Source organism: Rhea americana, unplaced genomic scaffold, assembly GCF_003343005.1.
Source record: "Rhea americana isolate MKP2758 unplaced genomic scaffold, rheAme1 scaffold_22, whole genome shotgun sequence".
NCBI classification, from domain to species: domain Eukaryota; kingdom Metazoa; phylum Chordata; class Aves; order Rheiformes; family Rheidae; genus Rhea; species Rhea americana.
Window position 1 is genome coordinate 4,646,302 of NW_028186329.1, and position 12,288 is coordinate 4,658,589.

The 12,288-nt window shown below is 35.8% G+C and overlaps 1 protein-coding gene across 3 annotated transcripts in view; it reads left to right on the forward strand.

The window, feature by feature from the left end:
- Positions 1-12,288, forward strand: part of DMXL1 (Dmx like 1) — an 85,004-nt gene that overhangs the window by 31,427 nt on the left and 41,289 nt on the right. For all 3 annotated transcript variants that reach the window (XM_085305399.1, XM_085305400.1, XM_085305402.1), the window contains 11 exons: positions 217-429; positions 1,080-1,333; positions 1,430-2,114; positions 2,686-2,807; positions 3,358-3,447; positions 3,761-3,863; positions 6,273-6,389; positions 7,205-7,432; positions 8,148-9,836; positions 10,413-10,523; positions 11,987-12,156. In XM_085305399.1, the coding sequence (XP_085161525.1) occupies positions 217-429; positions 1,080-1,333; positions 1,430-2,114; positions 2,686-2,807; positions 3,358-3,447; positions 3,761-3,863; positions 6,273-6,389; positions 7,205-7,432; positions 8,148-9,836; positions 10,413-10,523; positions 11,987-12,156 (3,782 nt within the window). The remainder of the gene's footprint in view (positions 1-216; positions 430-1,079; positions 1,334-1,429; positions 2,115-2,685; positions 2,808-3,357; positions 3,448-3,760; positions 3,864-6,272; positions 6,390-7,204; positions 7,433-8,147; positions 9,837-10,412; positions 10,524-11,986; positions 12,157-12,288) is intronic.

Sequence of the window (12,288 nt, forward strand, 5' to 3'; positions counted from 1 at the left end):
ATGGTTGTTGCGCACGTCTTACTGTGGATAGCGGCTGAACAGCGTAATACTAAAGTGAATGATGTTGGTGAAAGGAATGACAGCTAGCAATGCACCTAGTCCCAATTGCATTTTTCATAGTAAAACCTTTGCTTACGAACAATATTTCTCAAATTACTTTTTGTCCTGTTCAAGCTACTTTGTTTTGAAAAATGTTTTAAACCTCTTTTCTGGTAGATATTCCTTTACTTCCTTCTATCACATCTCTGAGTCTTGGTGAAAATGAAGAAAAAAACGGACCTTTTGTTGTGCATTGGCTAAACAATAAAGAACTTCATTTTACCTTATCTATGGAAGTATTTTTGCAACAACTTAAAAAGAGTTTTGAACACCACTCTCCTGAGACCAGTGCTGAGGAATTTAATCAGGTGGATGGCAAATCAGAAGAAGGTATAGATCCTTGGCTTTCATTTTATAAAGTAATATAGTATGTTCTTCAGTGTGAAGTAAGGGACAGGTAACTTAGTATGTAAGGATGCGGAGAGACTGCAGTAGCGTTTTTGTGATTTTTTCCTTCCCTTCCACTGGAAGAATCTAAATGTATTTAAAAAAATGTTTCTAGAAATTCTGAAATTGTTAATGGCTGTTTCAGGGATTTTTAGTACTTTGTGCTGAACATTTAGGCTGACCTGAACTCTTTTGCGTGGAAGTGCGTTATTTTAATATCTTTAAGCAAGYAGATAGGGTCTTAGAACTAAGTTTTTTTTTTTGTTTAAATATTAATGTACACCTGATTTAAATAACTTTATTTTATAATGTTATATAAACAATTTGTTCAAATATACCTAGTTGGGAGATGATTGTTTTTGTTCTGCATATGCATTCAAGAATTTAAGTGGAAGGAAAAAAAAGTAATTCATATTGGGGAACAAAATCATATACTTTATTAGTCATTGACTGCAGTCTGCAGCAAAACATCTAGTTTGAGTTTTTATTGTTTTAGATTGTGCTTGTATGAGTGGTTTAGAAGAAGCTTCAAAGGTGCTCCATTGCCTGCTATGTTTCACCTTGTGAATATAAGATATATCTCTGTGTTCTAGAAGCTAATGAAAATGGAACTGAACATAAAGGAAACCAAGAAAAGAGGGAACTTGGTGGTGAGAAAACGACTCAAAATTCAAGCTTTTTCCCTTTATCTTCTGCAATTATTGATCATGAAATTGAAGTACTACTTTCTGAATGGAATAAAAATGCTGACATGCTCTTCAGTATACATCCTATGGATGGTTCATTGTTGGTTTGGCATGTGGACTGGCTAGATGAGTATCAGCCTGGCATGTTTCGCCAAGTGCAGGTACTTCATTTTTTCTGGGTTATGTATTGCTACTCAGTGAGAGATATGCTGTGAAAATAGCTTTATTAATTCCTTTTCCCTTTCTTAAATTTCTAGGTGTCATTTGTCTCAAGAATTCCAGTTGCATTTCCAACGGGTGATGCCAATTCTCTTTGCAGAAGTATAGTGATGTATGCTTGTACCAAAAATGTTGACTTAGCTATTCAGCAAGGCAAACAAAAGCCTCCTGGCCTTACACGATCCTCATCTATGCTTATCTCTTCTGGACACAGTAAATCRAGCAACAGCTTAAAATTAAGTATATTCACCCCCAATGTTATGATGATTTCCAAACATGCAGATGGGTCTTTGAACCAGTGGTTAGTGAGCTTTGCTGAGGAATCTGCCTTTTCAACTGTACTCAGTATTTCACATAAATCCCGATACTGTGGTCACCGTTTTCATCTTAACGACTTGGCTTGCCATTCAGTATTACCATTGCTGCTCACAACCTCACATCACAATGCTCTGAGGTCACCAGACGTTGAGAATGCGAAACAGACAAATGGTTCTTTAAAATCTCAGGAGTCACCATTAAGACATCAGAATAGAGGCAATGCAAGTGTAACGTCTCAGGATCTCAATGCAGTTTACAGTGAGCTTATTCTTTGGCGAGTTGATCCTGTTGGGCCATTGTCCTTTTCTGGTGGAGTTTCTGAACTTGCTCGGATCAATTCTCTCCATGTTTCTGCATTTTCTAATGTTGCATGGCTGCCCACACTTATACCCAGCTATTGCCTTGGTGAGTTTAGTTTCCTGACTTGTTAAGAATTATAGATTAAAAGTAATTTAGCCTAAAATTGTGATTAAATAGGTGATATGGATATATTTGAAAGTATCAAAGAAACGTTAAGTCTGGATCCTTTATTTTGCATTTTTCCAAGCTGTTGACCCTTTGAACTTGTGTATCATTTTATGAAGATTTACTGTGTTCTTTCCTCTACCTTCTTATTATCTATCATTATGTACTTGATGCTTTAGGAGCTAGTGCAGTGCCGTTTTTAGATGCTAGTATATACTTTAGATTATAAATGTCTCAACAATGATTACAGACTACAGTCAACACTAAAAGCCGAGGTAGATTTTGCAGGTATTTCATAAATGRAATTCTGATTTCCTTTAATGTATTTTAGCATTGCTTGCTAAGCTCAACATTAAACTTTAATTTTTTGCTTGTGAACAGAAATTAACAAGAGAAATTATTTCTTGTCTATAGTTTTTTTCCTTTAACTTCAAAATTGCCTATGGCTGAAAAAGGGAGAGTGTATGTGTTTGATATAYATTTGCGTGCTTTGTACATTTATATTTTTCAGGTGCATACTGTAATTCTCCAAGTGCCTGCTTTGTGGCTAGTGATGGACAGCATTTGAGATTATATCAAGCTGTAATAGATGCTAAAAAGCTTTTGTGTGAGCTCTCTAATCCTGAAATTTCTGTAAGTGAAACTTGTCATAAGTTTCTGGAGGTTGCAATTTAATTCTATAGCATGAGTTTCTGGCTTGTGGGTAACTGACYAGACTTGCTGCTGAGGATTCTGCAGACTGTGATAGCCTGCTTGTAAAATCAGATACGATGAAACTTCTTAGCATTGTAATCATGCTGTATTTCATTTAATCTTCCCAACTGCGCATAGAGTCAGGTCAGTGTTTGATTGGGAAATACCTGTGAAACACTTATGCCACAAGGCTTAATAACAGAATAAGAAACAGTGCACTGTGTACATCCTAAGAAAAAGTTGAGATACTGTTGTAGCATAGCGAGAGGATGATAAACTGATGATTGTGATGCTTTACAGATGAGACGTTCAAGTTCTTGCCACTTCAGAGCTACCAAAATAATGYAGTTCTTAGGGAAACTAAGAATGCAATGAAAGTTCTTAGTGAATAGAAGCCTGTTACAAAAAGCTGAGTTAACAAGACTATCCCACTGCTTCTCTCTCCCTCTCTCTCTCTTTTTTTTAATTTTATTTTTTTTTATTTTTTTAGAAATATGTTGGGGAAGTTTTTAACATCGTAAGTCAGCAATCTACTGCCCGTCCAGGATGTATTATTGAACTGGATGCCATCACAGAACTTGTAAGATCTTTTGTATTCTTATAGCATTACTGTCTCATTTAAAACATGTTAAAAATGAAGGCTACATCTGTAGCACTCGGCCAGGTTAAAGATGAAGTAGTTAAAGACTGATTTTGGCGTGTACCTGTTTCTAGATTCATAATATCTGTAAATGAAGAAAGCTTGAATAATGAAAGTGCTTTTTTTGAGAAGTCTTTCATAGCTGTGGCCAACTTAACAAACAATTAAAAGCTCCCATCTTAGAGAGCAACATTATTAATACACTCCAGAATATTCACATTTTGTTTAAGTGACTTTTTCTTTCTTTTTTTAGCATGGTAGGAAAACACAGTTATTTCATGTTTTTCAAGAGGACTTCATTTTAAATAACCAGAAAAAAGAAACACCTGAAACAAAGAACAACTTATTGGAGTCTGGTAAAGAWTTTTTTTTTCTATGTAGAATGAAAAATATAATGCCTGCTCTTCGACACTTACTTTATGAAGAAGAACTTGTATAGCTTTTYGTATTTTAAGATGTTTAAAGTATCTTTAAATGTCTTAAATATCTTTATATTTTAAATATTTTAATCTAAGATCTTTATATACCAAAGAAGAACAGCACCAGTTGATCAAGTTTTAGACAAAGTAGCTTGTCATGAGGTAACCATCATATACGATATGAAGCATTCTGTTGCTGATAACTTTGTTAGTGCAGTGGAGGAAAAGGTGCTTTAAAGGTAAAGCCTGTAGCTATCTCTTTCTCACATGCATGTGCGTGCACACACACATATGTATCTCACTTTTGTTCTATTCAGAGTTTTCAAATGATTTGGAGAACAAGGATCAGGATAAAATGACAGTCTGCGATACCAGCTAATGTGGGGTAGTAAAAGAAAGACTGAATATAAAGAAGCAAAGTTGCAGAACAGTCTCATAATGTTAGGGGTAACAATGTGGTATGATAAACTTATTTCATAGAAAAAAAAGGGGGGGGGCATTGGGAAAAATGACCTGAACTGTATGCACACATTGAATTCTGAAGCAGTTATGCTACTCAAGTCTGCTTGAAATAGTCTTGCTACTCCGGAAACATCTGGAGTAATGGAGATAAATCAATAATTTTGTGACTTCTACTGAGAGTTAGCCCAACTCTCAGCAGAGGTCACAAAATGCATATAGAATATTGGAAATTTAAAACAGAACAGAGCATAAGCTTGTGGTACTTTTGCATCATGAATACAATGTGCAAAACAGTCTTGAAAAGAAGTACAGAAACTATTCTAAAGCCTTGGTAAGAGGAACAACTCAAAGTCTACAACTCCTCAGCTTCAAAAAGAGGCAGATGGCTGAATACATACAGAGGTATTTAGTTATCTGGAGGTCTAAAARTAATGATATTTGGGGAAATGAATAAGAAATGATTATTCACTGCATCTTATAATGCAAGAATGAGAAGACATCAGATGACGCTAATAGGTGGCAAGTTGTAAGCAATGGGAAGTATTGTTCTGCAGAGTGCATAGTAAATATGTGTAACACGTTGCCGCAGAGTGCTGTAGATACTGAAAGATTTATTCAAGGTTGCAACAGAATGGAATAAAATCTGTGGAAGACCATTAAAAACAAAGAGACAGATGCTCTTTTGGGAACTTACTGAGCTGGAGATAGCTGAAAGCTAGAAAGCATGTGAGGAAAGTGCCACTGTATACATACCTGCTTCTGTATTCTTTCATAGGCATCCTGTGCAGACCTCTGCTGTGTAAGAAATTGAGCTGAATGGACATTTTGAAACTGTAAATTAGAAGTACAGCATTCACATGCATTCTAAGTGAAACTGTTTTCTAGTACTTTAAAGCTCTTTAGTTTTAAAACCCTCCCCCTCCTTTCCTTTTTAATAAAGCATGTAAGAATTCAGCTCATGTTGTTTATTATCTGGTTCACTTCCTTYTTTTTATACAGTTAACATAAATAGTCAATATAGAACCCACAAGGCTAATGCAGCTTGTTCTACCTCATTTTTTTCTACATGCATACTCAAAGGAAGGTCAGAGAAAAGATAGTACATGCTAGTATCACTAAACTATTTTTTTTTTTTTTTTTGGTCCTAAGGAGCTTCCTTTGGAGCTAAGGAGGCACACTCCAGAAATGGGCTCCTCCTGACATAACAATTCATGCTGCCTTTTCTCGATTCTGAAATTATATATAGCGAGTGGTTTCTTACAAAGAAGCACTAAATCTGTTGTGTTTCCAAGACTATCTGGTCAGTGTGGCTGGGCTGTGTTGAATGKATATATCTGTTAGACCAACCTGTGACCTGCCCAATTGTTGACATGGCACTGACTCTCTAGATGTTACCTGTGTAGTTTTTATACATTAAATGTAACAGCTGTAGCAGGCCAGGCCAGATCTCCATCTGGCTCATTGTCTTACCTCTTAAGCTGGCCAACAGCAGATACCTAAGGAAGTGTAAGAGAGAAGCACRAGCGTGCAGAGTTGAGAATATTTTCTGGGACTTAACTTTAAACATGTAGCAAGCTTAGGCAAATATTTTATCATCTCTAAAAGAAAATATTGACAACTTAAAATATATACATATTTATATRTGTGTGTTTACACACACCTATAATCATTTTAGTGGTTAATAGTGGTTTTAGTGATAAAATGGTTTTAGTGKTTTTTGTGATAAAATGGAGGGAGGTAGAACATGCTTATTGCTAGAAGTTGTGTAACAGTCAGGTATAGCCAGACCATTGCATTTGAATATGATTATTTGCTAGCTATTAAAATTTAGTGCTGTGTTTGGTTCAATAACCCTTAAGATCCTCTTTTTCTGAATTTCATCAGGATGCCAGCAAAATGGATTCTCTGAAAAATTCTACTTAATAGTTATAGAATATACTCAAAACCACTCATTACTACACATGTGGCACTTGCACTTGAAGTCAATTCCTGTCTCCATAGGTAAGCCCTTTAGTTTTGATGTAAAAGATTTAAAAATTTTTAGTAAAGGCTAACAGTTCAGATATTTTGCTTCTCAATTAGACATTTCTGTTCTGCAATTTTAAAGTTTACACGAGTTCTGAATTGGGATGTAGTCTGAAGCACCGAAACATCAGAAAAGCAATTACAAGGAGTTGTTCTCTGCTAGTTCTCTTTCTAGCTACTACAAAAAACTTAAGTGAACTAATATGTATTTCTGCAGTTTTTAAAAATTAAGGAAACATAAATCCGGTATTTACTGTGTACCAGTGGAATCTGTTGTAAGGTATGATCTATTGTTTAAACCGTACTTCTACTTTGTGTTGATTTTCATGAAAAGGAGTGAAACTTTCATGTCCCATAATCTCCAAGATTTAGGATTTTAAGCAAATATTAACAAAACTGTTCTGGAAATACCTTTATCCACTTTGAGTTAAGGCTTTGTTTTGCATTTAAGTTTCTGTAGCTGTGGGTATTTTGTGCCTCATGGACATTAATTTCTGTGGTTAACACATATATATTTTTCTTCTGCAGTTTTGCTACTTCTGGTTACAGTTTGATTGCTTTAAATCTGAAGAGTGTTAAAAGCTAGAAGTTGAAGCAATTCTAGAATTTTAGAAGTGTTTAAGAGGTGTGCTAATATTTCTCTTTAAATGTGAATATAGGAACTTTTTCATTATCATGAAAGTAAAATTTTAAGTCTCTAGTTTATCCGTCTTTTTGGAGTGTTAAAGTAAAATTCTTTTGTGAAAAGAAATCTAGTTGTCTCTTTTTAATAACAATGCAAACGTTTTTAGATGAAAAAATAGATTCAAATGCAGCTGAAGCAGCAACACAGCAAGAAGGATTATATTCTTCTTCACCGGATCCAGAGAAGATGCAGTCACCTTTCACTCAGAAGTATCAGGCTTGTAAAGCAAACCTTCAGAGCACCAGCTGGCTTACTCTGTCTTCCAAAATGGTRTATAGTCAAGAGCTGAATTTGCCAGATGGAGTGGAGATTATAAGTGTTAAGCCATCAGCAGGTTTGTAATTTTTTAAAAATGAAGAAAATAAGGAATTGTTGCCATTCTGATTTAGCAGTAAGTTTTAAAATCATGATAAATTAGTAGTTTGGTATTTGTAGTTAGAATTAAAAACCAGCAACTAGATCCAAAAGGTTTGCTAAAATATGATATCCTGACCTTGTGTCTAATAAAGCTTTCTTGTAAGGTGTAATACTTGCAGAAATCCAGATCTTGTCAATAATAAAAATTCTAGCAATGCAAGTTTGTTTTTGCAAACCATCATAAAATTTTCTTTGTGGGATTTGCTCTTAAACTTTGAGACTTTTGTCAACAGTCTTTCAAAAATATTTTATAAACTCTCTAGGTTTCTGAGAGAAATATTTGGTGGGAAAAACAATAAATGTTAAAATCATACCATGGAGAATATAAATAAGGTTTTTTTTTCCTTTTCTTGCAGTGTAAAAACTGGCACCTAGCAACATTAAYATGCAGGTTTAAAAGATGTAATTTAATTTCTTCCTAGAGAATGAAGTAGGAACTAAGGGTAAAATGACTGTATGGTATTTCTGTCATGTGGTATTTCCTTTGTGAAACCCTGCAAACAACTCTATATGAGGGTGTCCTAATGCTTTCTGTTTCAGAATAGTGAAATAACTGAATATAACTATCTTAACTCTCAGCTTGCATTCTAATATGTGGTCCTGGTAAAAAATGTATTTTATTTTTATTTTAGGACATTTGAGTTCCTCTTCCATATACCCTGTTTGTCATGCCCCTTATCTACTGGCTACTTCGTGCTCTGATGGAAAAGTTCGATTCTGGAGATGCAGAGTGACTACTGAATCATCACCTTCTTCCATGCCAGAATATAGTGTACATRGTGATGTTACATATATATGGGAAGAATGGCCATTACTAATTGAAGATGGACTTCTTAGTAGTAGTGCCATTAATGTTCCAGGAAGGCCAGTTGAAGTTAGTTGTGCACACACAAACCGATTAGCTGTAGCATACAAGCAGACAACATGTAAAAACAGTCACCTTTCTCAAGATTTCATAATGGATGTTAGTATTTTTGAATGTGAATCTACAGGGGGCTCTTCTTGGATTTTAGAGCAGACTCTTCATTTAAATGAAGTAGGCACTATGTTAGACTCCGCTATGAGTATTGATAGTAATTTAGTGGCATATAACCGCCAAGAAGTTTGTCTGTCTCATAGCGGGAATATTATACCCAGCACTAAGCACTTGGTTCACTTAGATTGGATGTCTAGGGAAGATGGTTCACATATTCTGACAGTGGGAATTGGATCAAAATTATATATGTTTGGCCAACTGTCTGGGAAGATGCAAGAACAAAATGGTAAGGAGACCATAGCAATCTCTCACAGTGGCAGTATGAAGACTGCAACCCTTTCTAGGTTTGTTCTACTGCGATGTGTTGACTTGGTATCTTCTTTAGAAGGGTCACCTCCTTTTCCAGTCTCCTTGTCTTGGGTACGTGATGGCATTCTTGTAGTTGGAATGGACTGTGAAATGCATGTTTAYTCTCAGTGGCAACCTCCTTCCAAGCAGGAAGTAGTTAGTACGGATTCTTATAGTGGAAGTATACCATGTTTAACAAGCTTAATGAAACAAAGCCAGTCAGCTGCCTCAGTTCTGCAACCACCAAAACGAAGCTTGACCAGGTCGATGACCAGCCTTGCACAGAAACTTAGTGGGAAAAGAACTGCCTTTGATCTGTCTACAGAAATGGAAGACTCTGGTCTTTTTGAAGCAGCTCATGCGTTATCTCCCACTTTACCTCAGTACCACCCACACCAGTTGTTGGAGCTCATGGATCTTGGTAAAGTACGTAGAGCAAAAGCCATTTTGTCCCATCTAGTTAAGTGCATTGCTGGAGAAGTTGTTGCTATAAATGAATCTGAACCTAATCATGATAGGAGACTCAGATCTCTTACAATCAGTGCTAGTGGAAGCACTGCAAGAGATCCCAAAACATTCAACAAAAGTGAGAGCACAGACTATATTGAAATAGACTCAGTTCCACCACTGCCTTTATACGCTCTGCTTGCTGCCGACGATGATTCCTCTCATTCAGAAAAGCCTAATAATCAAAATAATCAAAATAAAGATACATCCAATGACAATTATGAAGATCTCTTTCAAAATTCTATTGTAAATACCGATGAACTTGTAATGTTTGATGCAGATGAAGATAATACAAAACCAAAGGTCATTGATCTTTCTCAGTATAGCCCAACTTACTTTGGGCCAGAGCATGCTCAAGTGCTTTCTCGACACTTGCTTCATTCGAGCTTACCAGGTCTCACTAGGATGGAGCAGATGTCCCTGATGGCCTTGGCAGATACAATTGCTACTACCAGTACTGACATTGGAGAAAGTAGAGACAGAAACCAGGGTAAGCTTTCTCTCTCTAATTAGRTGTAATACTGTGTTTCACTAACTTTATTTGGAAGTTTTTTCTGTTACCTCTTAATTTTTTTGTGGCTTATTGAAATATGTGATAGTTCTGTTTCATAGTATTGCATGTATTGTTTACTGTGCCAACAGAGRTTTAACTAAAGTCTCATGACCTCAGAATTTTTCAAAAAAAATCAAATTCTTCACTGGTAACTGCTAATGCAAGTGTGGTGTTCCTTTAGTCTGCAGACAATAATTGTTTTCTCAATCACTTTTTAAGAACTAACTTTAAGAACAAATGTTAGTTCTACCATCTGGAGAAATTAAGAGAAACAAGTCGCTTTTCTTACTGGATAAAAAACACTTCCCATTTCTTGTGTTTAGAAATATGTAACTTCACTACCTCTTATTAGAAAATTTCCTCTTGTATTAAAGGGAAGATTTTTGAATTAAACTATTATATTTATGGATTTAAAGCATCAGCAGTCATAGAAYTGTAGAGTGTTTTTTCTTAAGCAACTTAAAAGTGATTTTTAATGGTTTCTCTTAAATGTATGAAAATGTTTAATTCCAGGTGGAGAAACTCTYGATGAATGTGGCTTAAAATTTTTATTAGCTGTTCGGCTTCACACATTTCTAACAACCTCACTGCCTCCTGTACATCGAGCTCAACTGCTTCGCCAAGGTAACTGAAGGTTTTGTTAAGTTGTTTGAATTTTACGCAGTGAAGCAGTTGTGCACATGATTGCTGTGTTGCTGACCTRCCTCAGCAGTTAATGAGAAAACTGTTATCCTTTTGTTTAACCAATCCACCYCCTCCTAAATATATATGTATATATGTTATTGCTCAATATGAGTGTATACCAGAGTAGAAAATGCCTACTTTATTTTAGGGAGAGGTGTTGGAACCTAGGATGTGGTTTTCTCCCTTCTTCTCCCCATGTCTCAAGATAKCCATAACTTTTTAATTTCAGATTGCTTCTATTCCCCAAAGTCTTTTTTTTTGTTTTGTTTTGTTTTTGTTTTTTTGTAGTGTCATGTGGTTCCAGTAACCTTCTGTGGGAATTAGAGTAGAAAATAGTTATTTACTTAATGAGTTTTTAATACTTATTTGAAAAAGATTCTAAATATTTGAAAAGATTCTAACAGCCTTCTTAGTCGTCTTACATTTCTACTGTAATTATTCAATGAACAATTTCAAATAAATTTGTCGTTGGTATAATTTTGAATTTTTTTTTAAACCTGATACTAGAATTGACAAAATGAGATACATTTGCTAAGGCCTAATCAAATCTAAAGGACTGGCTGTGATTGCCTCTTAACCCTTTATTAGTTGTCATGACAGTGGCTGCATTTCCAGTCTCATGGCTTGTTACCCCTCAGCTGAGATGGGAGCTTGCCAGTGCCTCAGCACAGTCTTGGTGTGCCAGCTCTCTGTTGGTGCACTTYTAGCTGCGATACTCGTGCCTTCTACTGAGCCCAGAAACTGGTGAGAGTTAGAAGTGCCTCTGAGGCACCTGCAGAGCTGCGGTTCAGAGGGCCTCTGTGCAAAGCAGCATCCCCTGGCCATCACTGGAGTTGCAGTTTGATCCATAGCCAGCTGTGTTGCTGATGAGTAATTGTCATTTTCAGGTCATATTGCATTTTTTTTTCTTCCGGTTTCCATTTATGTACCTGTTCTCAAACCTGTTTTCTGCCAGAATAGACTCAAATTTCACATTTTCCAAGCCATTCCAAATGAAAATAGTGAAGGTAATTTTCACAGCTTTAAAAAGTTTGATTAAATGATTACATTTTGTTTATACGTGGCTATATAGTAATCTTAAGGCTTGTTGTTATAAGTAGATGTTGAGTTTTAGTCATTCTGTTCCTTGCAAAATGTGTAATGAACAGTTGGCAAGTGAAAAATGTTTTCATCTATAAGGCATTTTTAATACCTTGTATGCAATGCTTACCTAGATTTCTGCAAGCTGATCAAATACATACTTAAAAATCTAAAATAAACAATTTTCCATTCTGCTGCTCCCACCTCCCTTAAATTTATATTACAGATCACTTTTTTAGTGAATCTCTCTCTCTTTTTTTCTTTTTTTCCCCCTCTACCCCTTTTTCCTGTTTTCTTTCTTGCTCAAATGCCTGATTATCTAGGCTTGTCTACTAGTCATTTTGCCTGGGCGTTTCATTCGGTAGCAGAAGAAGAATTACTGAGCATGCTCCCTGCAATGCAGAAGGGCGATCCAACATGGTCAGAACTCAGAGCTATGGGTATAGGATGGTGGGTCCGAAATATCCGTAGCCTGCGGAAGTGCATAGAAAAGGTAAATGCAGCATTCTGAAACAAAATCAACACCAAACTSTTTTCAAATAGGTTTCCTCCAGTGTGGACTGTCTATGAATATAGTGATGAATTATGAGGTATAACAAATGTTTCTGAATACATCTTGCTATAT